The 27,043-nt window shown below is 44.0% G+C and overlaps 1 protein-coding gene across 4 annotated transcripts in view; it reads left to right on the top strand.

Moving 5' to 3' along the window:
- kmt2a (lysine (K)-specific methyltransferase 2A) overlaps nucleotides 1-27,043 on the top strand; it is a 42,960-nt gene that overhangs the window by 7,981 nt on the left and 7,936 nt on the right. The window contains exons 2-25 of one of the 4 annotated variants that reach the window (XM_028569949.1): nucleotides 4,909-4,981; nucleotides 5,128-8,504; nucleotides 9,089-9,266; nucleotides 10,867-11,095; nucleotides 11,234-11,943; nucleotides 12,053-12,126; nucleotides 12,293-12,529; nucleotides 12,663-12,809; nucleotides 14,792-14,887; nucleotides 15,271-15,391; nucleotides 17,360-17,473; nucleotides 17,671-17,855; nucleotides 18,093-18,269; nucleotides 18,797-18,907; nucleotides 19,721-19,794; nucleotides 22,190-22,404; nucleotides 22,519-22,613; nucleotides 22,698-22,835; nucleotides 22,928-23,086; nucleotides 23,308-23,419; nucleotides 23,518-23,596; nucleotides 23,755-23,915; nucleotides 24,026-24,172; nucleotides 24,308-26,969. In XM_028569949.1, coding sequence (XP_028425750.1) covers nucleotides 4,909-4,981; nucleotides 5,128-8,504; nucleotides 9,089-9,266; nucleotides 10,867-11,095; nucleotides 11,234-11,943; nucleotides 12,053-12,126; nucleotides 12,293-12,529; nucleotides 12,663-12,809; nucleotides 14,792-14,887; nucleotides 15,271-15,391; nucleotides 17,360-17,473; nucleotides 17,671-17,855; nucleotides 18,093-18,269; nucleotides 18,797-18,907; nucleotides 19,721-19,794; nucleotides 22,190-22,404; nucleotides 22,519-22,613; nucleotides 22,698-22,835; nucleotides 22,928-23,086; nucleotides 23,308-23,419; nucleotides 23,518-23,596; nucleotides 23,755-23,915; nucleotides 24,026-24,172; nucleotides 24,308-26,969 — 9,671 coding nt within the window. Of the gene's footprint in view, nucleotides 1-4,908; nucleotides 4,982-5,124; nucleotides 8,505-9,088; nucleotides 9,267-10,866; nucleotides 11,096-11,233; nucleotides 11,944-12,052; nucleotides 12,127-12,292; nucleotides 12,530-12,662; nucleotides 12,810-14,788; nucleotides 14,888-15,270; nucleotides 15,392-17,359; nucleotides 17,474-17,670; nucleotides 17,856-18,092; nucleotides 18,270-18,796; nucleotides 18,908-19,720; nucleotides 19,795-22,189; nucleotides 22,405-22,518; nucleotides 22,614-22,697; nucleotides 22,836-22,927; nucleotides 23,087-23,307; nucleotides 23,420-23,517; nucleotides 23,597-23,754; nucleotides 23,916-24,025; nucleotides 24,173-24,307; nucleotides 26,970-27,043 lie in introns of all 4 variants that reach the window. The other 3 variants (XM_028569942.1, XM_028569934.1, XM_028569924.1) reach the window with 3 other exon arrangements.

Here is a 27,043-nt window from a genome sequence, read left to right as displayed (position 1 = left end):
TTCTTCTTTTACTAAATCCAACCCCGTTGTTCTTTTCCTAAACCCAACCGGTTCTTCTTTTCCTAAACCCAACCCATCCGCTGTATACGGCGCTCAAAATGCGTGCAGATAACACCCCACTTGGCTTGGAAAGTGCCGTGTATGTTTACGTCCGCTGTATACAGTGTAGACATACACGCGGATAGCTCAAAATGCGTACAGATAACACGCCACTTGGCTTGGAAAGTGGCCGTGTATGCAGCTTTCAGCGACTTTAGAGTGAAAAAAACGTTACAGCGTACATTGACGTTAAAATGTATACAAGTTGGCAGGACAGTCTGAAATGTTTTGCACGGTCTTTTGCTGTACGTTTTGTTGGTAAATGTGAGATGTTCGAGTCACACAAGTCTTGTCTTCATATCAGTAAATAGGAAATTAATTTGGCGACGTACGTGTGTTACGTCAACCCGTTCTCACTCCCGCTTGGTCAGTGGCTCTCAGGGTCACACACTGATACAAAGTCACGTGGGACTGCTGGAATTGGTTGAAGTCGCGGGAAACTCTGGTTATTGGTAAGATTTGCGGAAAAGTTGCTGTGATTGGTCAATATTGCGAGTCACACCAAATTCACAGTGATTGGTTGAATTCATGTGAATTGTTGCGATCGCAACATCGCAAAATCCTGGAGGGACTATTAAATGATAATAGATGTAGACATTTTGCACATTTTTGTGTTGGGTTACCAGAAGCGGGTTGAAGCTTTGCAGTGATGAAAAAGATTGTACTATCCGTATTGCATAGCACAATAAATAAAAAGTAGATCAAAAAAACAATGACGACTGGCATTACATTTTATATACATTCTAGCAACTGGTACTCAATAAGTGTTCAGGTTTAGTACCTAGTCGAATTGGTAATGCAGTTAAAAACTGATTTTGAAAAACCATAATATAATGGATCAGAACCGGATTAATTATGTCATAATCAAAATTAAATAAATGTTTTCTTTTACCTTTAGACCAGAGGTAAACCTAGGTCCAGCCTTTGTACGCCCATTCACCTCCCAACCTACATACCATTACTTTTTCACTACTTCCTTAATGTTGCCAGAAAATGTAAATAGCTATTGCATTAGCTGTATATGAAGATAGTTTTTTTTTTGGTTTGTGAACTTGTTCTTTTATCAGCTTCTGTTATTCTATCTGTTTTTACTCCTCCAATTCCACCAAGTTATGGGCTTTTTGTGATGCATTACAGCTTTTATGAGCACCCGAAGGCTAGAGATGTGTGCATATACTCTCACTATTGAGAACTAACATAGATTAAAAGTAATCTTAATCAATCTTAGTCTGGGATTCTTTAATGGAGTAATTCAAAATAAAGATGCATTTCAGAAAGCCACTTGTTAAACAAGGAATAACTTTTCTAGGTTAAAGCTTGGTTTTACCCTACCTGGGAAACTTGTCCTTTATCTACAGCCCATTGTCAATAACCATTTGGATTTCTTCTAAATGTTGTCTTTAAAGGCAGTAAAAGTCCCGTTAGCTTTTTCAGAGTGCATAGCGCTGTCAAAATGATATAGAGACGGATACCTCAAACAAAATTCACATCCATCTCAAAACTTTCAGGGACAGTCCCTCGCACCTCAATTATAATGTTGCTTCCACAATGACTCCGATTCGTTTCCCTTTCTCTATATTTGAGTGATTCATATCAAGTAATTTATGCATTGATCAGTTACATGAGATGTGACAGACCAGCAGGGAAGTTAACCCGCTTAGGTTTTCATGGTGAGACTGACAAAAAGCCAGCAAAGATAAGGAAGAACTTGAACAGTTGTGTTCAAAAACATTCTTGTACGCTCCTCAGCTGATGAAATGAAAAGGAGAAAAGAGAAACATAGGTCTTTCTATTAACCTTTTTACCCATTGCATGTTGCAAGGCAACATAGTACGTGAACCTTACCATGCTACTACTACAGTTTGTTTACTTCTTGAAGTTACCTCCCTGTGCCTGCCCTACTATTGAGCTCATGGTGAGCCTTGTGTTTCACACGCTGCTGCTCTGTGCTCGGCAGCCAGTGGGCAGGAAGCAAGCAAGCGAGCAATGAGTGAGTGACTGAATATGTGTTTGGGAGCATGGCAGAGAACAGGAGTAAGGGGGAGGAAAGGGGAGCCTTCTCGTGTGTGGGAGGCCTGTTTAGATTGTTTTTTTGGCAAGCTTCTGCATGAGCATATTTAAACCCCAAACCCCTTTCATCCTCAGTTCTCCCAGGAGACGACTGCGCTCCCTCTGTTGTTGATGGTGCATGTGGTCAAGATGCTGCTTCCTTGTCTTTTTTTTTCCTCTCTCCTCTTCACCCTCCTCCTCCCACAGCCCTCATCCTTTTTCACTCATGTTTGCTTGCTTGCCTAGCCTTTGCTCCCCTCCCCCGCATCTTCACTCCTATGTTCTGCTTGTTTAGAGCTTGCTGTGCAGTTCAGGCGCCGAGGGGGTGTGTCATAGTGTTTCTCTAACGTGTGTATGTGTGGCTGACAGAATCAGGAGGTACAGTACATGTGAGTGTGCGTGTACATGAACCTGTGCAGTCCGCTCTATCGCGTTGTGATGTCATTGACTGCTACTCGCACTATTGCAGCGAGTCAGAGCCGGCCGTTGGTACTCCGCCCCCCTCCGCTCTGCAACAACACCGACCAAGAGCAGCAGCCTGCTCAGAGAGGAGAGGATGCTGGTATTATTGTGGGGAGAGGGAAAGAGGAGAGAGAAGTGTAAGGAGATAAGGAGTAGATGATGCTCAAATCAGTATTGCCTGCCAGGATAAACAGCATGATTGACTATCTGTTATTGTTGTTTATTTATATGTAGAACAGATGAAAGAGACTGTTTTGTAGCAGACATTAGTGGTTTAAATATTTTTTTTTAGTTAGATTCCTCCGTGTGCATGATTCAGACACATTCATGTATCAATCATATTGCATATTGTGTGTGTAACTCTTAGGTGGTGCAAATCAGTTTGCATGTGCACACACTTGCATTGACTACACTTGGATAGCAGCTGCTCTACAAACTGGGCCAACTAGACCTTAACTGCATCCCCACACGCTGCTATAAATAAACATTATGAAATGACATGCTCACCTCCACTCTTAAACACACACACTGAATGCAAGAAGTAGTAGCTCGGATCAGGATACTGAGGAATGAGGATGTTAATCATCCTCCAATGATTTCTTTGTTGCACATCTCAAGGCTTCACTGATGCATCAGAGAAAGGATTGATGATGTGCACCTGTACATATCACATTTACAGTTGCATCCATCATTTCTTGAACCACCACCATTGAAATTAAGTCACAAATAAGATTAACACTTGAGTCAGTAGTTCAATAAGTGAAATATCGAATGAAATTTGTGATGTATTTGCAAAAACAATTCTGGAATGTAGTATGTTTTATGTTATGCAAGAACATGACAAGTGATTACAGCCTGTTTAATCTGCCAGGTTAGGTTCTCATTTGCTTTTTGACACATCATTAGACCCAGTACCTGATAGATGGATGATGAGTCCTTGTCGGTGTTACTTCAATGTGTTTTTATTGCAGTTGTTCTAAAGTAATAACGCCTATGTTCTTCTGGCACATGTGACCCAGTCGTGTTTTTAATGTCATGGAGTGACAGATGAAAAAAGTTGAAAATAGTTTATCTTTTGAGGCAACAAAAGTCAAAATATAGTATAATATCTTGCCAACTATTTGATGAATAAACTGGATAACATTTGTTATATAGGATGACTTCTAATGTCTTTGGAGATGCTCTTTAATTTAAACGTAAATAATAGGCCAAACATGGCCTTCACTTTAAAAAAACTCAAACTAATGAACAATGTCCTGTCAGCCTCAGCTTTCTTGGAGATTAAGCATTACCCTATGCATGGTAACATGGGAAGCATGTCATACTAACATGGTAAATAATAATAATAAATTGAATTTATATAGCGCTTTTCGCTTTTAATGTTAGCAAAGTAAAATGCTAACATGTTAGAGGCTTAACATGTGTGTCAACAACACATGTGGTGGTGGTGCAGTGGATATGACACACGCCTTTGGTGGGTTCGAATCCCACTGCGATACATCAACCAATGTGTCCCTGAACACTTAACCCCTAGTTGCTCCAGGGGCGTGCGACCTCTGACGTATATATAGCAATTGTAAGTCGCTTTGGATAAAAGCTTCAGCTAAATGACGTGTAATGTAAAGTAGACTTTTATTAAAAGTACAGTACTTCTGAGGCTGTCAAAGCTGAGACTGATGAAAGTTTAACCAAAGCTGAGAATGTACAGCTGAGTCTGATAAGCTCCATCTGAGATGTTAACTGTACATAGGATAAACCCTTTACATTTAGACAACAGCATTGCCTTTCCTCTGGTGCCACCCTCAAGCCACACGCGTAATCTGATGTGTAATGAGCATTAAAACCTTACAAGACTGCTCAAATGGTTATAGAAAACATGCTTCTTTTTCTTTTGTGTGTCTTTGCTCTGGTTGTCTTTCTAGCTGTTTATGTATGACCAACCACCTTAGCATTTTCCTGTCCTCAGGGAGCAGGAACGCAGTACGACGTGTTAGTCGTTCAGTAAGATTTGTCTGTTGTGGTTTGAGCTTTCTCCAACTGTCGGCATGTCATCTCAAAAGCCCGAGAAACATGAGAGCACCAGAGTAAGCCAGCAGGCAAAAGTGAGATTTAGGACATCATTATAGCCTATAGCCTGACTTCAAAAATGACTCAAGTGTTGCACATCTAGGCCAACTGACAATTATGTGCCATGATGGATGATTTGACCTGTTAACCAACATTGCTTGTTCACTCAATTTTAGCATTACAATAAACCGTATGGTCACAAAACATTCATAAGTGTTCTTTTTTATGTAGGAAGAAGCGTTTGGAGGATTTGGACCAGTGGCTGAGCAGAAAAGAATACAGAGCCCTTCAACAACCCCTTCAGGTAAAGTTACTTAAAAGTAACCCCCTACTGGTTCATCAGGCACCTTCCTATTGTCTCGAGATGCCTATGCCTGTAAAGGTTGTCTATATCTCTCGCTTCCATGCTAACTAAATGGCCTCTGTTTTGTTCTCTGGTTTTATCAGCAGGCCCACCCATACAGGAGAAGAAGCCTAGAGGCCGTCCCCCACGGGCCCTGACTGCCCAGAAAGCTGCTGCAAGTCTACCTTCCCCCTCCTCCCTTCCCTCCCCCACACAGGCAAAACCTGAGGGCCCTGAAAGGCCATCTGAGAAGGTGAAAAGGCTGCCTGGGAGGCCACCTGGCACCGGGGAAAAGAGAAGAGGTCGACCCCCGTCTTCAAGTAGCAAGAAAGCTTGGAGTGCAGGCAGCCATGCAGCAGGGGATGACAGTAGGCAGGCTGGGTCTGAATTGGGCATGGACACAGAGGAGGACAAGGACAGAAAGGGCACCAGGAGGATGCCACTGGGCTCTGCTCAGCCATATGACACAGAGGCAAAGATTCCCAAAGGTGGGCGGGGTGAATCCAAAGTTACCAACCTGAAGAGGCTGAGAGCAACTAAACTCGCCCCTCTCAAGTCACGGCTCAAGACTTTGCCTGGTGTACCCAGACGCAGACGCGGGCGACCGCCCTCAGCTGAGCGTCTCAAAGCTGAGGCGGCGGCAGCTGCTGCTGCTGCTGCTGCTGCACAGCTGTCTACCTCCATTGAATGTGGGGAAGGGAAACATAAGGTCTTTAGGGTCAGAGGGGGGGATAGAGGCACGGAACCACACACTCCTCAGCAGCCCATGCTGAGGAATGCGGATGGTGCTGAGGAACAGGACTCTTCCAATCCACCTGCCTCCCCGTCTCCCTCCAAGCCAGGCAGGACAGTGGGCCTCAGAAAAAGCCCTCGCCATAGAAAGCCTGTTAGGATTGTCCCCTCTTCTAAACGCACTGATGCAACCATTGCTAAACAGCTGCTGCAGCGCGCTAAGAAAGGAGCGCAGAAGCGACTGGAGAAAGGAGCTGTAGCCATTGTGGGTAGTGGGACAGGAGCCATCGACGCTGGCATCAGGAAGACCCAGCTAAAGAACATCAGACAGTTCATCATGCCTGTGGTCAGCACAGTCTCCCTTCGCATCATCAAAACCCCCAAGCGCTTCATTGAAGACGAGGGCAGCTTTGGAGCTCCGCCGCCTCATATGAAGATAGCACGGTTAGAAACAACCCCCTCATCTGTCTCCACATCTGCCCAACCCACCTCCACCACTTCCTCTTCCCCCTCTCCTGTACTGGTCTCCTCTACACCTGCTGTTAGTAGCACTGGCACCACTGCTCCAATTGACTCCCTCCCCCCTCCTCCACCTCCTGCCCCTATCCCCACTGTTCCATCAACAGCCGCCAGTCTGCTCAACAGCACCAACAATGCCGCCAATGGGCGATTTAGCAGCAGTGCGGCATCTTGCGGCTCAAGTGCTGTGTCGCAACATTCTTCCCAGCTCTCCTCTGCAGAGTCTTCCAGGTCCAGCAGTCCCAGCTTGGATGACTCGTCATGCGACTCCCAGGCTTCTGAGGCCACACAGGCTTTGTCAGAGCCAGAGGATCACTCTCCGTCCTCGCAGGGAGAGAGGGAGGCCAACCTGGTCCACAGCTCACGGCCTCCCTCTCCTCCCTCTGAGCCAGAGCACGTGTTGGCCGAGAGGAGTCGGCGAGGTCGGAGGGGACAGGGGGTCGGCCGGGGAAGCCAGAGCCAGAGGGTGAGAGAGACTCTTAGCAGTGGGGCTAAGAAACCTATAATCAGCCCACCAACAGGAGTGCTGATGTCCTCCTCTACACTTGTAAATTCCCAGCAAGCTTCATCCACAGCCTCCTCCTCTTCTTCACCTCCACCTCCCCCTCTCCTCACCCCTCCACAGCCTCCACAGTCAGCTTCTTCCAATACAGCTGCCATCAGTGAACACCACTCGCAGTCACCCTGGATGACTCACCCCATCCCTCCATTCCTGTCTGGACCGTCAGTGCTGTCCAGCTCGTCAGACAAACGAAGCCGCTCAATTCTGAGGGAGCCCACCTTCCGCTGGACTTCCCTGTCCCACACTGAACAGCAGTACTTTTCCTCAGCTAAATATGCAAAGGAGGGCCTCATTCGCAAGCCCATATTTGACAACTTCCGCCCTCCTCCTCTCACGGCTGAAGACGTGGGGCTGTTGCCCCAAGGTGTTAGTGGAGCAGGGGGAGCCGCTCCAGTGGTGTTCCCTGCACCAGGCAGTGGAACAGGAACAGGGACACGTCTGTTTGCCCCTCTTCACTCACACACTCACCACCAACATCCCTCTTCATCCCGTTTTGATCCACCACACCAGAAGCGCAGCCCTTTGCTTCGTGCTCCACGGTTTACACCCAGCGAGGCCCACTCTCGGATATTTGAGTCGGTTACACTGCAGTCGTCTTCTGGAAGCAGCCCTGGCTCTCTCTCCCCACACCAGACGTCCTCTAGCTCCAGCAGAACCTCGCGGCGCAGGAGACGACCGGTCTCGGGAACAGTACGCAGCCATCCGCGGTCTCCTTCCCACTCAATGACCAGACGCAGCAGCCAAATAGGAGGCCCAATGTCTATGGGGAAAAGCTCCTCTGAGATGTCTGTGCTGAAAGGCTCTGTCTCCTGTAGTAACTCCAGCTCTTTGCCAGGGGTTTCTGCAAGTCCACTAGCCACTAGTGCCTTAACTCCTCCTTTCAGCACCTTCTCCACAGTATCCATGGGTCTGGCCCCACAAGGGACACCTGATAACAGGAGAGGGGCTGCTGGAAACCCACCTCCTTTGTCAACTGCATCATCCACTTCTTCACCACTTTTCCCTATCTTTCCTTCCAGTGCCCAGGACACTGTGCGAGGAGCTGGGAAAGGAGGTAAAGAAAAAAGCTTGTCAGCTCCCCAGGACCCTGCATCAAAGGAAAAAGAAAGGGATTCTGAGAAAAATCGAGAGAAAGAGAAGGAAAATAAGAGGGAAGGGAGGAAGGATTTGGAGAAAAGAAGTAAAGTTTCTACACCAGATGGCTCCCCCAATGCACCTTCCAGCATGTTTACTGTGGACGGGAGGGACTCCGAAGATGCTCTTTTATCTATTGCTACAAAAAAGGCTCCAGGGAGAAAAAAATCAACATCAGTTGATATGGTTTCTGACACTGCTTCCTCAGATTTGCGTGGATCCCCTTCAACTGTTCCCATGTCCATTGCTAAAGGACGTATATCTAAGAAAGGCAGACCCTCTGAGAAAGGAGCAGAGATGGAGGATGGGGAAAAGGAGAAAGAGAAACAAAGCGCTCCGAGCCAGCAGACGGCAAGCCTTCCAGGGCAGCCAGGCAGACAACAGCTCCCTGTTTCCTCTCTTGGATCAATGTTGGCACAGGCAGAGAAACAGCCTGTGACCGACAAGCGGGTAGTTGGACTACTGAAGAAGGCCAAAGCCCAGCTCTTCGAGATAAAGAAGAGTAAGATGAAGCCTGCAGAGCAGACGAAGGGCCAGGTCAGTTTTTTGTCATAGTTATTGTTTCTCCACAACAAAGCCTCTCCGTTCTCATCATTCTCATCATATAGCCACAAGCAAGTGACTTTTACATGATGCTCTGAATATTTTATAGAAATCTGTGTGTGTATTCAAAGTGAAACTTGATAATAGGAAAGTCCCACAGAGGGTGTTACTCAAGGGGAATTCTGTTTGCCTCATACATTATGCAGAAAGCTGCACGGGCTGTGCTTTTGAAAGTATTTTCCAGAATATAGCCCTCTGTTATTTAACTTTTTTTTTTTTACATTTTCAAGAAAATAAAAATTATCCTTATCATCAGCCTTGGCCCAAGCTCTAGTGTTGACACTCTCTGCCACCTCATCCTCCTATTTATTGAACATTGTGCAGAGATAATGGTTTAATTTGGTTTTGTGAAACAACTGAAATTAACTTCAGAAGGGCATAAGCAGCATCCCAAAAGGTCAGCTTGTTGCATTGTGCATTTGTGGTAGTGTCTGATTGTCTGTGCAATTGTGATTATTATGAAGCATGCTCTTCAAATATCTGTCTCACTTTTTGTGGTGATGTGTGCTTGTGAGCAGGGTCAAGAGAGTGACTCGTCAGAGGCCTCAGTCCGCGGTCCACGCATCAAGCATGTATGTCGTCGTGCAGCTGTGGCTCTTGGCCGTAATCGGGCAGTGTTCCCTGACGACATGCCCACACTTAGTGCCTTGCCCTGGGAGGAGAGAGAGAAGATCCTATCTTCCATGGGGAATGATGGTGAGTCCCACTCAACTTACCTTTCATTTGACCTGCATGTGGATTACAACCTCTTAGCCGTCACACACGCTGTAACAATTTTATTGATAGCAGTACAGGAAAATACTGAATAAGAATCCATAAAACTTTACAAAAGACTTGCCTAATCTGAGTGGGGGATTTTGTTAGCACCACTGCTCGACATAGATTTAAGGTTTGTTTGGGTGATGTGTTGACAGGTTTGATGTAAAGTAGGCGTGTGCCATATCATATTGATCAAGATAACACCGGTATAATTCCTAATATCATACAGAAATTCCTATCATGATAATAGCAATATTCCGACTTGTTGACATAATGATGTCATAGCGTTACGCACAGCAACAACACTATTGGCTGAAAGCGAAATGGCTACCGGATGAGCTAGTTCCAAAAAGGGAAGCAACTCCAGTAGTGTGGAAATGGTTTAGTTACAAAATATCAGCTATACAACAAACTACAGTAATATGTAAGAAATGACTTATTTAACCACCTCAAGCAGAAGCACCGGGTATTTATATGTCCGCGTAAACGTAACGGTTTGCTTTCATATTCATTAAAAACTAAACAAAAATGATCTCAGTTCTTTAGTTAGTAAACAGAAACAGAAACAATAATAATAATATCATAATATCATCAAGAATATTGTTTTCGCAGAAATACTCAGTAATATCAGGATATTACTTTAGGGCCCTATCGGCCACCCCTAATGTAAAGCACTCTGATTGACTAGAACAGTCTGAGGTGAGCATTTATGACCCAACATCTGTGTGAGTCCTGAAAAAGTTCTGCAGCATGCGGTGATGATGGACTAATCACAAGAGCAGAGAAATCCAGTCATCAATGAGAGCACAAGTACACAGTGAAGTGGTGATGGAACGAGCAGAGTTTGGCTGCATCCTTCCTGTTATTTTTACTGCTTTCATGCCATGTGGGAAAATATGAGTTGTTGGGAGGCAAGAGGGCCTGATGCCGGTATCAATAGCTCAGTTTTAGCATTCCCATGTTTGCCTGGTCATTTAATCTGAGCACATCTGTGTTTTAGACAAGCTCCTGGACATCTCACATTACATTATGTGTGACATAGTAGATGTATTCAAATACATTAAAATAAATGGAAATGGAAGTGTTTCTTTCCACTGAAACTCTAGCTATGACTATTGTTCACACAGCTGAGAAAAAAAATGTAAAAGCCTTGATTTTCACTAGTTTTAAGACTTTTTAAATCTTTTTTTTTTAAGATTGAGCTGTCCATTGAACAACAGGAACAGTGTATCCTACATTGAGGAGATTGTAATAAAATGTTAGGAATACAACTGAAGTGCTATAGTTTAAGGCAATATGTCATATAAAATGATCATTAATCCAATGTTTACACGTGTTAAATTATTGGCTGTATTGGTTAAAAACATTTTCTACAACATTGTACATTTGTAATTCTTAAATGTGCTTAGCAACAATTTGCATTTCTGACCAGGGCCAAAAACCTTTTGCGGTCTTAAAACCCTGGTGATTCAAGTAAATCCTGTACTACTGTGGGTCAGTAATGATGATCTCTCTTGTGATGTATCTCTTCTTACAGACAAGTCATCAGTAGCAGGCTCCGAGGAGGCAGAGCCTCAGTCCCCTCCCATTAAGCCACGGGAGACACGGCAAAAGGCCGTTCAAGAAGCTCCTCCCAAGAAGGGGCGCCGGTCGCGACGTTGTGGCCAATGCTCAGGCTGCCAAGTTCCAGAAGATTGCGGTGTCTGTACCAACTGTCTCGACAAGCCTAAATTTGGAGGACGAAACATTAAAAAGCAATGCTGCAAGTGAGTCTTAGTTGATGAGCTGTTTGACACAATATGTCATTGTAATTTTTAAGCAAGTCTTAAATAACATTTTATAACTTTCATTTTTTAATGGGATTTTTAAGAAATTAAAAGGTTGAATTTTGTCACTGTCTACAGGATGAGGAAGTGTCAGAACTTGCAGTGGATGCCCTCCAAGATGTTTCTTCAGAAGCAAGGCAAAGGCAAGAAAGACAAGAAAAAGAACAAGTTGTCTGAGAAGAAGGAGGGTCTCAATCCGGTAAAAGGACCGATCTCAGACTCTGGCCCTAAACCCACTCCTGCACCACCAAAGGAGGAGCCTCCCCGCAAAAAGAGTGAAACTCCTCCACTCAAGATGGGAGAGGAGAAGTCAAGACAGCAGCCATTGTCCAAGCAATCATCTCCAGCCCTCGCATCTTCCCCTGCCCCAGTGGAAGCCCCTCAGGCACCCAGCACAGTCGCAGCCCATACTCAGTCTCCAGCCCTGACACCAGATGCCCGACAGCTCCCAGTCACGAGCAGTGTCACCAGTAAGAAGGGACACAAACCACAGCAGTCTGTACCAACCTCTTCCTCCTCGTCCTCGTCATCCTCCTCTTCCACTTCGTCATCTTCTTCATCCTCATCATCTTCCTCCCCGTCATCTTCATCCCAGAATTCCCCCTCCCAGTCTACGCAATCTCATCAACCGTCACAACAACAACAGCAGCAGCAGCAACGTCCTCTTACCAGTCAGGCCACTTCAAAAAAAGATGCTTCACCCAAGATTCCTCTGAGCGAGTCCAAGAAGAAGCCCCAGCAGCACTCATCGCATCAGCAGAGCTCAACTACAACCTATTCAGATCCAGGTAAAACAACTGGTCACACTTTTTTGTCCTCTTTTACAAAAATAATATATATATAGTATACTTATACTTTGTTCTTATTTGAATGGTATGTCCTGTCTCTTTTTCACAGTTGAATCAAAACAGTTGAAAAAGCCAACATCTCGGTCTGTTCCTCCATCTCCTAAACAGAGACTAAAAGACAAGGTACAAAGTAGTCAATGTGTGAGCTTTATCCAATTGCTTTTTATTTGTTCAGGTCCACATACTGTAATTCTCATCAAATCTTTTATTTCTCACTGCATAGATTACGTATAATTTCTGATATTCACACTCGTCTGTCACTCTCCTCTTGTCTGTTCAACACGAGAAGCCGCTCACCACTAAACCCACCAGCAGCAGTACTTTAAACTGGCTAAGCACTCCCTCGACTAGGGGCCAGGCGAAGTCCAGAGCGCCCTGCGACGGAGTGCATCGTATCAGAGTGGATTTTAAAAGGGACCATGATGTGGAGAAGGTGTGGGAGGCTGGCGGCCTCAGCCTGCTCACCTCTGTGCCTGTTACGCCCCGTGTGCTCTGCTTCTTATGTGCAAGCAGTGGAAATGTTGAGGTAATAAAAAGGGTCATTGCGTTGAAAACGTTTGCTTTTAAATTTCTTGTCCGAGCAATGGTTAAACTTATATTCTAACTGTCTGCCTTTCTCCGCCTACCTTTCCCTATGTGTTGTTTCTCTCTATCTATAGTTTGTCTTCTGCCAGGTATGCTGTGAACCGTTCCATCTCTTTTGCCTGGGGGAGTCAGAGCGCCCTCTCCAGGAGCAGTTTGAGAACTGGTGTTGTCGACGATGCAGGTTCTGCCAGGCCTGTGGACGCCAGCACCAGAAAACTAAAGTAAGCCATTCAGTACAGTTCTGTTCATTTGAGAGTTGTACACAAAAGAAGCTTAGTGTGGAGTGACAGTGTGTAAAGACTGGACAATCTTCCCTAGAAATAAGCCTGCTAGCCTTGCCAACAAACAGCACTTAATCTGCTTCTTGGATCTTGCCATGATTTTATTATTTAACTCAAGTCCTGTGTAAAATGTGCATGGTGTGAGCCTTGTATGGACATGATCTGAATGCTAAGAAATGGATTTCTGGCAACTAGAAATAAATCTCTACCTAAACGGGCATTACGTCATTTATTTCTTTGATTGGCTTGTATCTGTGACCGAAGAACTGCCTCGACAGCAGCAGGTCTCTGGCACTCCGATTCCACAGCAGTGCATGGCACTGAGAGACAGAAATTTCAGCTCCTGGTGAGGCTACTGGAATTTCAAGCTGCTGCAGATACATAATATCTCACAGAAATGTGTGCTAGATGATCTTAAAAATCCTACTTAAAGGTGCCCTGTAAAGTTTCAAAGTTTCTGTTTCCATTCAGTATTACTCACCTAACATTTTCACACATTTTCTTTGTCCGTGAGGCCTAAAAACGTGTTGAGCGCATTCCCTTCCTCAAAAAACATTTGCAAAGGGGATTTTTCTTAAACATTTAAAGCCTGCATTGTTTATATCGACGTTTACTTGCAAGCAGTCTTCTTCTTCGGCCCTGCCTTTGCTGACGCATTGGCACGTTACCGCCACCATTAGATCGGAATAGCGTGAAACAATTGGCAGGAATGTGTATCGCGTCACCTGCATGCGGATGCAGGTGCACCCTTGTACAAATGGACGAGAACAAACTAAACAGGGACCCACACTTAAAAAATATCGCTCCATAGCGCTACTAGTTGCCAAAAAAATCCACAGGGTACCTTTAATGCATCTTAAACATTAAAGGTGCTCAAAGCGATGTTGGGTGACGTTACTTCTTGTTGACGTTCGAAGTATTGTCAAACAAAATAAGGCTAGCTTGCCCCTCCCTCCTCCTCATCTCCCCCCTAGCCTGAAAAACGCGTCATCGCTAAGAGCACCTTTAAGGACAGTTTTGTTGCTAGACAAATAGAGAGGAAGTCTCATGAAACAGTTGTTACCTTGTCCGTGGCTTTTTATTCTTAGTATGTGTGTATGGCTCTAGGTTTGCAAATGAAAAAGAAAATGCTGATATTATATTGATATATGAGGCTAGATATCGTCTTATATTTTGGAGATCAAAATATCCTTATATATATATATATATATCAGTTTCCTGATTTTAAAAGCTACATTACAGTAGTGATGTCATTTTCTGAACTTACCAGACTATTAGCTGTTCTATTATTTGCCTTTACCCACTCAGTCATTATATCCACATTACTGATGTTTATTTATAAAAAAAATCTCATTGTGTTAATATTTTGTGAAATCACCAATAGTCAACCCTACATAATTGCTGCAATATCAATATTGAGGTATTTGGTCAAACATATTGTGATATTTGATTTTCTCCATATCGCCCAGCTCTGTGTGTGTGTTATAAAGCTAGTTGTGTTGACCCAAAGCCACAGGAAAAACTTGACTGAAGTGGCTGTCTACAACACCTGCCAAAAATATTTCACACTATAGCTAATGCCTTTGATAATGATGTTCGATGGTCCATGGGTGATCCATGAAGCCCACTATGAATGTGCCCCTTGATAAACTGGTGGCAGCAATGTAGTTAAAATCTCTGCATAGCATTTTAGATTCACTGATCCTCTTTTGAAAACATTGGATCTATCTCGTTTCTTCAGTCATTTCAAAACAACGCTGATTGGCTAAGGTAAACACTACCATTACAGGTCAAAAGCAGGTGACATTTGTATCTAATTTGCTGTGAACAGAACTGTGTTTGTTGGGCATTAACATGTATATGTTGCCTGTTTTGATATTTAAATAATCTCATCTCACCTTTGGCCTCTGTCACTGTAGCAGCAGCTGCTAGAGTGCGATAAGTGCCGTAACAGCTATCACCCGGAGTGCCTGGGTCCCAACCACCCTACCAGACCCACCAAGAAGAAGAGAGTCTGGGTATGGATACACGCACGCACGCACTCACACACACACACACACACACACACACACACACACACACACACACACACCACTCTTTCTTTAGACTCCTCTTCAACCTCTCACCTTTTATGTAATTATAACAGTTTCACCAGTGTCTGACCAAACTTTAGCATTACACTCATACATTTTTCTCTTACCTCTCCTTTTGTTCACACATTTTTCCAGCCTCTCACAACAGCGCTACTTACTATAGATTGATTGGGACCCTCTCACAGGCGTCTATGAAAACATTTTACTCCTCTCAGTGTCACTTTCACACCATTCCTGCTCTTTACACAACTGATTGCAAATTTCTGCCATGTAGTCACCACCTTGTTTATTGGTTTTTTTCTTTTCAGGTGTGCACCAAGTGTGTACGTTGTAAGAGTTGTGGAGCCACTAAACCTGGGAAGTCCTGGGATGCCCAGTGGTCGCATGATTTCTCCATGTGTCATGACTGTGCCAAACTCTTTGCTAAAGGCAAGTGACAAGCATGTGGAGCCCAAAATGCTGTTCACAGTTAAGGAGTCAGAACATATACACCACTGGTATTCTTTCTGAGATTAAAGAATTAAGGATTTCTTAAGAATCTGACCTGTAGGGCACCCTGGTAGCTCACCTGGTTGAGTGTGAGCCCCATATACTAAGGCTCAGTCCTTACCGCAGTGGCTCGGGTTAGATTCCGAGTCCTTACCGCAGTGGCTCGGGTTAGATTCCGACCTGTGGCCCTTTGCTACATGTCGTTCCCCCTCTCTCTCCCCCCTTTCCTGTCCTTGGTTATCCTGTCAAATAAAAGCCCCAAAATAATATTTAATAGTGCTGTCAGTTAAACGCGTTATTAACAGTGTTAATGCAAAGCCATTTTAACGGCGTCAACCTTTTTTATCGCAAGATTAACATTCTTTATGGCCTAGCAAACTTTGTAGTTTTTTTCACATGCTGTTGCAACAACTAGTAACGTTAGAAAAACTACAACACCACACCAGATCTAGCTAGACCGGAAACTAAACAACAGGCATGCCGTACACACTTGTTTGGGCTTGTGAGTAGTAGGCTAACATTACGTTTTGAGTGGATGGCGAGCGTGAGACGCCAAAATGGATGCCAATAAGATTCTGAATGGAAAGTTTACTTTTAAAAAGTTGCCAAATGGTTCCATTGACAAGACCAAAGTGATCTGTGTGTTTTGTCGTTGTGAACTGAGCTATCATCGCAGCACGTCCAGTCTGAAATACCACTTGATGGCCAAGCACACAGCTGATGCAAATTCTCTGCACCCTCGTCAAAGCCAGGCGACAATGGATGACTTCAGACAGAAGCACATGGATACCACAACTAAGAACAAACTTACTGCAGCCATAGCTAAATGGGTCCCAGTGAGAATGTTAGTGTGAAATTAAACACTGCAGTATATGCCAGTGTTGTTATCAATAAAAAAACATTTGCACAAAGCAAGCCGATCCACTTTTCCATGTTGATAAGAACATTAAAATGAGAAAAAATAATGGGACAAAAAGAAATCAAGGGACATTTAGAATAAATAAAAATGTGCGATTAATTGCGAGTTAACTATGACATTTATGCGATTAATTGCGATTAAATATTTTAATCGTTTGACAGCACTAATATTTAATAGAGATGCACCGATAGACCGACCGGTGACCGGAATTGGCCGGTTTTCACGTGCTTGGCCGTGACCGGTGACCGGCAGGTCAGTCTGACATATGCCGATTTCATGCCGGTCAGTGCTACAATTAACTGACAACATAAGTTATACGAGTTACAGTTATCAAGGACACACACGGACGCGACAGCACAGTCTCTTTTTCCTTTCTCTCAACTTTTTTGCCGTGTGTCGCACGTACTTGCTCGCGGTGTGAAGCGCGTGTCCGCGCTATTGACGTACATGTAGGGAACCTTGTGAATTAACCTGCAACATGTCAGCTGTTTGGAAATTCTTCAGCGTGTGTGAAGGTAACAAGTTTGCAATATGCAACACCTGCAAGGAAAAAGTAGGGCGTGGAGGGACGACACCAAAAACCAAAATCACATTTTTTTAGTTGGATATTGGATGTGAAAAGAAGCACATTGCACTTCAGATGTGTATGAATTTCCCACACCAGGAGTAATTTATATAGTTCTATTTTATAGTGATCCATTATCTGTTCAAAACATTTTCTATGTTCTGTGCAAAATGTTTTATTAAAGAAAAGATAGAAAATAAATATTTGTGTGTTAGAAAAAATGAAATCGGAATCGGCTAAAATCGGCATCGGCTGGCCTAACTCAATGAAAATTGACAATCGGAATCGGCCTAGAAAATTGTAATCAGTGCATCTCTAATATTTAAATAAACAAAAGAATCGGACCTGTATTCTGAAGACTTCATCAGTAACTTGAGGAAGGCGACAGCCATTAATAGCGTACCATTTCCATCTTCTCTCTCAGGAAACTTCTGCCCACTGTGTGATAAGTGCTATGATGACGATGACTACGACAGCAAGATGATGGAGTGTGGCCGTTGCAACCATTGGGTGCATGCCAAGTGTGAGAACTTGACAGGTATTAAAACACAAATCTACTCTATGTACTTCATAAGCTGAGTGCAGAATTTCATATTCAGCAGCACTTGTTGCACTTCATTTGTCCTGTCAGTCGTCAGCGTCTGTGCTGCTGACTGACAGGCCGTCCTGTGAGTGCTGTCATGCTGATGAGAGACGATAATGGGAGAAATAATGTCATCTTTCGCTGTCCCCCAGATGAAATGTACGAGCTTCTATCAAAGCTGCCAGAGAGTGTTGCCTACACGTGTACCAAATGTACTGAACGCCATCCGGCTGAGTGGAGGACGGCGTTGGAGAGGGAGCTTCAGGGATGCGTTCGCCATGTCCTCACTGCACTGCTCAACTCACGCACATCCTCACACCTGTTACGCTACAGACAGGTTAGATGCACATACTGCTGCTTCTTCTTCGGTGGTTTCAGTACAAATTGCTGTGTTTGAAATTACAGTATGATATGATTTACATTAATTCCTTTTGTTGTGGTGTATTTGATCTTTTTATAGTGCCGCACGCATGAAATTATAAACATATTCTGTTACAAACGGCTGAAGCAGCAACAGCTAAATTAACATAATGGTGAGATCTTTACTCAGCGTAACTCTCTGGTTTTGGGGCAGGCGGTGAAGCCTCCCGAGCTGAACCCAGAGACAGAGGAGAGTCTTCCATCCCGTCGTTCCCCGGAGGGCCCAGATCCTCCAGTCCTGACAGAAGTCGCCCCTACCCCTCCGAGTGACTTCCCTCCAGACCTGGACTCTGTTGAGAAAAAGATGGATCTCGGGCGCTACAATTCAGTGGTAAGTACGTTATCTTTCGAGCAGTGTCTCTGCTGATCTGACAAACTGGACCTGGTGCAGTTTCATGAGACCATATGAGAGGTGTGTGTTGGCCTCTATATTTCAGTCAAATGTCTTAATGTGTGTGTATATATTTACTGTACATGTATTAAAGGATCGGAGGGATATATGCAAGTTAGCCATGGGTAAACATTTTCTGAACATGAGTAACAATTTGATTTTTTTTTAGTAGATTTAACTATTGTATGTGTCCTTGTCTCTTGAATGCATGGTCAGGCCTGTGCTGTATAACGGTAAATTAACATAGACAGCTACGGCAGCTATGGCCTTTCCACCAGTGTTCATCATCACGTTACTGTTTTAACAATCATTCTTTGTCTGTGTGTGTGTGTGTGTGTGTGTGTGTGTGTGTGTGTGTGTGTGTGTGTGTGTGTGTGTGTGTGTGTGTGTGTGTGTGTGTGTGTGTGTGTGTGTGTGTGTGTGTGTGTGTGTGTGTGTGGGTGGGTGGGTTCCTTATTCTCTCCCAGCTGGAGTTTAGTGATGACATCACACGAATCATTCAGACCGCCATCAACAGTGACGGTGGCCAACCTGAGAGCAGGAAAGCCAACAGCATGGTCAAGTCTTTCTTCATTCGGGTAAGAACCTCAAATCAACTTTGGATCATTTCCGTCCTGTCAGCACCACTGAATACACAACAGAATTACAGTGCAGTTCACAAGGATTCTCAAATTCCATAATGACAGTAGGACAATTCTACTATTTTGGGTCATATCAAGCATTTTTATGTGTTTATCAAGTTAAATTCCGTCATACTTTTTTGAGACACACACAGATTTACGCACATCCTCTGTTTGGGGTGCCCCTGCAGCAGGCATAGGTTAATTATGTTGGTCAAGGTATGGCAACATCAAGCTGAGCATGTAACAATTATTACATAATTGTCTAATCGCAATTGTTTTACATAATCACCATTTCTTTGTTTAACCGCAGTTAATTGCCAACATTAGCTAAGGTTCTAAGGGTTATGACTGTTGGTGGTAATTGTCAGTTTTATATTAATTTAAGAAATAATACAATGTTTTATGATAATAGGGAGGCGTGGTTTACTTCATAGGCTGTGTACTTTTGGTATTACATTATCTGGGTCACATATATAGTGATATAACCAAAAGATGTATCCTGGAATTCATTCAAAACTTTTAATTTGTTTGCAAAAGTAATACATGACCACATTTTTTAAACTGGACTGAAAGAGACAGTTATATTGTTAATCGCAATTATTTTTGAGACAATTAATTGTACAGCAAAATTTGGAATTGTTACAGCTCTACATCAAGCTAGGGCCCTCGTGTCAAGCTACATTATCACTAACCACAATCTCGCCCCAAATGCAGTTCTGTGCTTCGGTTGGCTGATATGCAAACTTCATCGTATGTTTTCTGTTTCAGCAAATGGATCGAATCTTCCCGTGGTTTAAAGTGAAAGAGTCCCGGCTCTGGGAAAGGCAAAAAGTCTCTGCCAAGTGAGTGTCTATCGCACCGTAGTCAGTACATGGTGTTCAGTATACAACATTCAGATAAAATGAAACCTCAAACTGATATGAACAAAGTCCGAAAGTCAATATTTAAGCAACGATCCATAACAGGCTCTCAGTCTTAATAGTATTGTGAAGTGTGTGTGATGTGCCGTTATTTTCCAAACTTGTAGTGCAAGTTATGCTTGTAATTACAGAGAAGAACATTCAAATGTAATACTCCTGTAACGTGAACCCGTCCAAAAAGCTTGGTGAAGAACTGCAGTTTTCAAGAACTGTAGGTCTATAATTATTGAAATGAGAAGTAAGATGTGGTTTCTCTGGGAGAATCTGCACCATCATCTGTATATAGGAAGAAACCAGAAAGCAGTGAACTAATATTTATAAAATGTGTGGGCTGACTGTAACAACAGCCTTTGATTAAAATGAGTGATGGGAGATCAGGATTTCATATGTTCGTCACTTTATCTTTTTGAGTGGTTAAAGAAATCTACAATTTTGTGTGATGTTCAGTTTTGGGAATTGCCACTAAAACGCTTTCTCAGCCATGACATCAAAAGCCAAAAGAGACTCTTTTCACAATTTAAGAAATTAGGGACTGAGTGGAGAAGATTAAAGTTGTTTTCATTTCAACATGCCCCATCTCATAACAACCATTACTGTGATTAAAGGTACCAGTTTTATTGATTTTATTGATTCCACAGTTTCTCTTGTTTAATGAGCCCGCTGGACATTTTAGTGGTGAATGTGAGCCGGGAATTACACACAGAACAACACTAATTGATGTAGTTATTAAAATATCTACTGAAAAGATAAAGTCAACATCTATATATATGTGCTGACTTGATTGTAAATACAGGATCAATGAAATCATCTCCCCTTAGCTGTAGTTAGTTCAGTTTGTCTAAGAATGAGAGAAGTTACTTCAAACTTATTTAGGGAGGACAGCAGCACTATTGATGAGCGCACCATACCTTCACATCAGTGATTAATAATGAAATTATCATATTGAATAATTGATGCTGTTTACAGAGATGACAGGTTTATCATTTGTTATTATTAGAAGGAATACCTCAAAGCTCATAGACTCTGTCGCTATGTGAACTTTTCAATATGTAAAAGAATGGTATGGTTTTACTGCTCTGCATATTGGAATTTTTACACACACACACTCATTCACTAATTCGCTCAGTCACTCGCTCGCTTATATTTAGATATCAGCTTTCCCAGACCATTTACTCTGCCTATCCTCCAGGCATTGTGGGAGGCAAACCGTAACAGGGTCACATTTCACTTGAAGGCTCTTTGATACATATTTGTGGTCTAATTGTGGTCTACTTGTCAGTTTGGTCTGTTGTGTTATGTACCAGTGCTCCAGCCCAGACAGTCAATGATCCATCCAGTGGATCCTGTGGCCATCATTGAATGGATGCCTGTTTAGTTGCCTCTGCTGTCTTATTAGTATGATACTTGACACATCACACCAAATGGCCAGCGTGGCTTGACTTGGCAACACTTTACTTAGCAAAGCTCCTTTCATTTGATCATTTATTACTCCTCACGTACTACTTAGAGGACTTTTTATATCTTTTTTTTGGGGGAATCCTGAAATGCTCACAGCAATGCACAAAATCTGTATGATAGTTTTGAGGGATTAAACACTCTTCCAGTGCTTTCCAACATATCTCAAGCATCATCTTTTTTTTCTTTAATAGGTGACTGCCTGTGGGATATTTTCCCATTTGTGGTGATGGTAGAAAATACATTATCTTGCATAAAGACAGCAGCCTTTTTATATCGATTTCACCTCTGTTATTAAAATATACAGTAAACATCACATTTAAAACTCATTACACAATACATAATGTCCATTCATTCTGACCTAAGAATATATATTTGCATCATCTCAGTCTGATTGAGTTTAATTGAGTAGCTCAAACCAAGAGATCTGCTGTTGTACAGCCTAACAATGAAACAATGGTGTTATGTGTCAAGATTTCATTCAGTCACACTTCATGCCATTTTAGGTAATATTCTTTAGCTACAACATAATCTTAACTTTGTATATCTTCTTGTGCAAAAAGGTAACTTTCTTCAAAATCTCAAGATACACATCGTCAAGATCAATAATGATCTCAAAGACCTTTGACTTTTTATTTAGGGTAAACCCGATCCTACGCAACTGAAGCTGCCTATCTATTAATCTCAGGTTTGCCAGGTGATGGGTGTTGAATGATGTGAAAACAATCCCCATCACACAGACTTACCCTGAAGTGTGTTCCTGAAGACTTTTTATTTATGTCATTAGGCTCTACTGAAGTTGTAAACCCACATAATTACTTGTGTGGCTATTTTGAAGTTCTTTGGGTTTGTTGTCTCCCAGCAGTGGGCTTCTTCCGAATGCCGTGCTGCCTCCATCCCTGGACCACAACTACGCCCAGTGGCAGGAGAGACAGGAGCTTTCCCGCGCTGAGCTCCCCCACCTCATGAAAAAGATCATCCCAGCTCCTCGGCCCAAGACCCCTGGTGAACCAGATTCTCCAGCCTCCCCCCCTTCTCTCCCTCCAGCTCTACCCCCACCACATCCACTCCTACCCGGTAAGGCAATCTGCAGATATATGTACACATTTTTACATGCACACTGTTTTCCGCACATCTTGTGACTTACTGTTTTTTGTTTTGTTTTTTGTTTTTATAAATGATTCTCTTCAGATCGTGAAGACAGCCAAGAGCTCCCTCCTCCGCCAGGCGTTAGTGATAACAGGCAATGTGTTCTGTGTCTGAAGTATGGTGACGAGAACACTAATGTGAGTCAGGAATCTGCTTGGACTCTCTTTAACACACATAATAATGACTTTTTGTCTCTTGTATAACATGTCTGTTTGTTTCAGGAGAGTGGCAGGCTGTTGTACATCGGTCAGAATGAGTGGACCCATGTAAACTGCGCCCTGTGGTCTGCTGAGGTTTTTGAAGACGACGACAGCTCTCTGAAGAATGTTCACATGGCTGTTCTCAGGGGAAAACAGCTGGTAAGACACCTTGTCCATCACAGGTTCCCACTCTATTTTCAGTGTTTATTTATTTGGACAGACATTTACAACTTTTTGTACTTTGTATTCAGCGCTGTGAGAAGTGTCAAAAGCCAGGGGCCACAGTTGGCTGCTGCCTCACCTCTTGCACCAGCAACTATCACTTCATGTGCGCCCGCCAGTCCCACTGCGTCTTCCTGGAGGACAAGAAAGTCTATTGTCCAAAGCACAGGGACCTCATCAAGGGAGAAGTAAGAAAATCTCATTATTTACTATGTAATTAAAAGCTCATTAGTACAGTTAGATGGCAGCCATTTGAAAAGTAGGTTCAAGTATTTAAAACCTAGTGAGTAAATCTTGTGTATGTCTCTTTTATAGATCAACCATGCCAGTTCAGGAACTGTGACTTGATATTCTTGATTTTATCTTGACCTTTCCTGTTTTTTTTTTTTTTTTTTTTTTTTTTCTCCAGGTGGTGTCCGAGTTTGAGGTGACCCGCAGGATCCTGGTGGACCGGGAGGGCATTAGTCTCAGGAGGAAGTGGCTGGCAGGACTGGAGCCTGAAAATGTCCACATGATGATAGGTAGGTCGATCGCTGGTAAATGTTGGTGCAAAAACTTCCATTTCTGTGATTTACTCCCAGTGTCTCTTGAATGCTGATTTTAAACATCATCATTGCAGGCTCCATGACCATTGACTGTTTGGGGATACTGACTGAACTCTCAGACTGTAAACGCAAACTCTTCCCTGTAGGATACCAGTAAGTTTTCTTTGTTGTTGTTTTTATTTATTTATTTACTTTTTCATAATCTGAGAGTGTTCTCTAACTATTTTAGTGCTACCATTATTATTCCCCCTTCAATTAAAGTATATCTGCTAGAGGAAATTGCAAACTGAATAAATTCTCTTCTCTCCAAGGTGTTCAAGGGTATACTGGAGTACTTTGGATGCTCGTAAGCGTTGTGTGTACACCTGTAGGATCCTAGTTTGTCACCCTCCAGTGGTAGAGTCTGACCTGAAAAACATGATGGCTCCTGAGGAGAATCGCACTATAGCACACAGCCCACCTCCAATAGCAGGTAAACTACAGACTTAACATAGTTCACGTTTCAATGTGTTACAGTAGGTACCATATTTGGGACTATATGTGTGAAAACTAAGCTGTGTTTTGTGTCAATTACATACCTAGACTTTCCAGATCCATTTGAATCCCCAAGGCGCTCTGACACCCTTTCCCCCACCAACACCCCCAAGCTCAGGGTTTACACCAGAAATCGACACCCCAGCTACCCCCCTTGTCAGCGCTTACTAGGGCCCAGGCCCATGCCCTCTCCTGGTATAAATATGCATACATTTTTTTTTCTTTTTTTTTTTAGAACAATTTATTTGAAATAAATATATTTGAAATTTCTTTGTAGAAATTAATTTTAAATCACTCTTCATTTCAATTTCTATTTCTTTTATTTTGTAGGAGGTACCTCGCATCCCCAAAGCCATGAGATTGTGACAGTAGGAGACTCCATGGTGAACCCCAGCATGCGGAATATTGACTCGCGTCGCCACAGCTCCCCTTCTCTCTCTCCTCCTCCCCACCAGCTCAACAGACAGAGAGGGGTGACCTTCCCACTTCAGATTGTGTCAAGACCCCTTACATCACCCCCTCCCCTCATTCCCTCCCCTGCCAGAGACCCCGAAAAGTCCAAACACCTCAGCAAAGAGTCAGCAAAGAGTCCAGTCCAGAGAGATGATGAAAGAGGTAGACTGTTCTCCACAGACAGAAACAGACAGCAGCCATCCAGAGACCACGGGTTGAGAGATGCAGACAAAGGGAAGGGGTCAAGTCAAGACTTAGCTCCTAAGGATTCTGATAAGAATAGATCATCCAGAGAACTTGGGCAAAAAGACTCTGACAAGGGTGGAATACCAGCCAAAGAGCCAGAAAAGAGGAGGCTGTTGAGTAAAGACTCAGGTCTGAAAGATTCTGAGAGGGGACGACCTCCCAGTAGAGATCCCTTAAGAGATTCAGAAAAGGGGAGACAAGTAAACAGAGACTCTGAGAAGAGGAGACAGGCAAGCAAAGATTCAAGCAATAGAGAAACAGATAAAAGCAAATCATCCTCCAGAGATCCCAGCTATAAGGACATGGAAAAGGCTAGGTCTCTCAGTAGAGATGCAGGGCTAAGGGACTCTGAGAAGCATAGACAACACAGCAGGGAAACAGGAAAAGACTCAGGCCAAGGTAAAGACAGACCGTCTAGCAGAGACTCTGACAAGGGTCGACCTCCCTCTAGAGATTCCAGTTATAGAAGCACAGAGAAAAACAAAGACTCTGGCTCAGGGAAAGATAATAACCCTGGCAGTCAGTCCAAACAGGCTGGAGGTGATAGTAAGAGCCCCAGATTGGCACCTGCAGGCTCTGGCCAGTCTTCCCCTCCTGTGGGCACTGCTGTTCTCACTGGTCAGCAGAGAGGTGGAAGCACCAAGCAAACAGACAAGCAAGGGAAACACGGAGGCAAAGACCAGGATGTTTCTGCAAGTTTGTTGCCTCGTCACCGGGCCACCCCCACCTCTTCCATCACCCAGTCTAAGGAAAAGCCCAGCTCAGGGAAAGAGAGTAGTAGTGGCACTGGAAATGTAATGCCGGGTTCACTCCATAAGGACTCTGTTGTTGCGAAATCTGGCTCCCCGCAGTCTCCATTTCAGAAGTCCAATTCACGGAAATCAAACGATTACTCATCAGGTCCAGCCACAGCAGCAGTTATGAAGCCTGTGTGGCCGTCGAGGACGCCAGCAGAAGATGAAGTTGTCAAGCGAGGCTCCATGCACCTGGCCTCCCCAGCTGCAGCCTCAGCTGCCAAAGACAAACAACCCAAAGTTAAGACGGCAGGCAACAGAGAGGTGTCCAAAGACCGTGAAAGAGAAAAGACTCTCCAAAACAGCAACAGCAACAACAAAATTCCTCTTCTCAACAATAATACTAAGGCTACTGGAAGCACCAATGCACACGCTACAAACCCAGGCTCTCACAACAGCAGCAATAGCAAAGCTCCAGTGCTTGGAAACAGCACCAAAGCCCATGGGAAGGCTCAGGGGGAGAAGCCTGAGAACCAGGCAGGGGACAGGTCATCCTCAAAGAGCAGAGAAAATTACTCCTGTCCTGAGAGGAAGAGCAGCTCCAGTCTGGACAGCTTACAGCAGCTGCAGCAGGGTGGTTTGCCTCCAGAAAAAGGAGTGAAGACCTCTTCCCAGTCTCACACCAAACCGACAACTAACCAGCTGTCGTTGTCCTCGCGAGAGAAAAAGAGATCAGTTAAACCCCCTACCGTAACTCCACTGAAGACTGATATCAAGACTGACCCTAATGGGACCAGCGCTGTTGGTGGTATTTCTTCCTCCTGTCCCACGACCACTACCTCCACTGTCTCTCCTGCCGCCCAGGGGACTCGTCGCTCTGCCCGCTCCGCTCTCTTCTCCTCACCCTCTGCCAGCAGCAGTGACAGTTCTGAATCTGACACCCAGACTCAGACAGAGGACGACGATTTGCGCAAGGAGCACTTACACAGTGAGCTCCGGGACCACCACAGCCTCCTCACTCAAGGCACAGAGGATGAGGGTGATGGCCCAGAAGATGACCACGACAGAGGCATGGATGATAAACATCACGAGGATGACAGTGACGGGTCAGGGTCTGCCAAGCGTCGCTACCCTCGGCGCAGTGCCCGCGCACGCTCCAACATGTTTTTCGGTCTCACGCCTTTCTACGGGGTTCGCTCGTACGGCGAAGAGGACCTTCCCTTCTACGGCAGCGGGGACGGAGCTGGGCCCGTGGTTAAGAGGCGGACCGGTGGTCGCAAGAAGTCAGCTGAGGGGCAGGTGGATGGAGCAGACGATATGAGCACCTCTTCTTCGTCAGGGGACAGTGGAGATGATGAAGACAGTGGAATGAGGGGTAAAGACCCTTACTACTACAACTTCACTCGAACAATAATTAACCCTAGTGAGGGCCTACCATCTATAGAAGGGTTAGATCAGTGTCTGGGAAGGGGATCTCAGCTTCAGCGCTTTCTAAAAGACGAGGAGCAGCAACAGCAGAGGGCTCAAGGAAAAGCTGAAGAGGACATGCTGAGTTCTCTGTAAGTACACACTATAAATTGATAAAATAATTGTCTAGAATTTTTTTTTCTTGCTAGAGTTGTTTATCTCTAAT

The sequence above is a fragment of the Perca flavescens genome, chromosome 3, assembly GCF_004354835.1.
Source record: "Perca flavescens isolate YP-PL-M2 chromosome 3, PFLA_1.0, whole genome shotgun sequence".
Lineage (NCBI taxonomy): Eukaryota > Metazoa > Chordata > Actinopteri > Perciformes > Percidae > Perca > Perca flavescens.
Note: the sequence above shows the minus strand (reverse complement) of the source record. Positions and strands in the feature narration are given on the sequence as shown.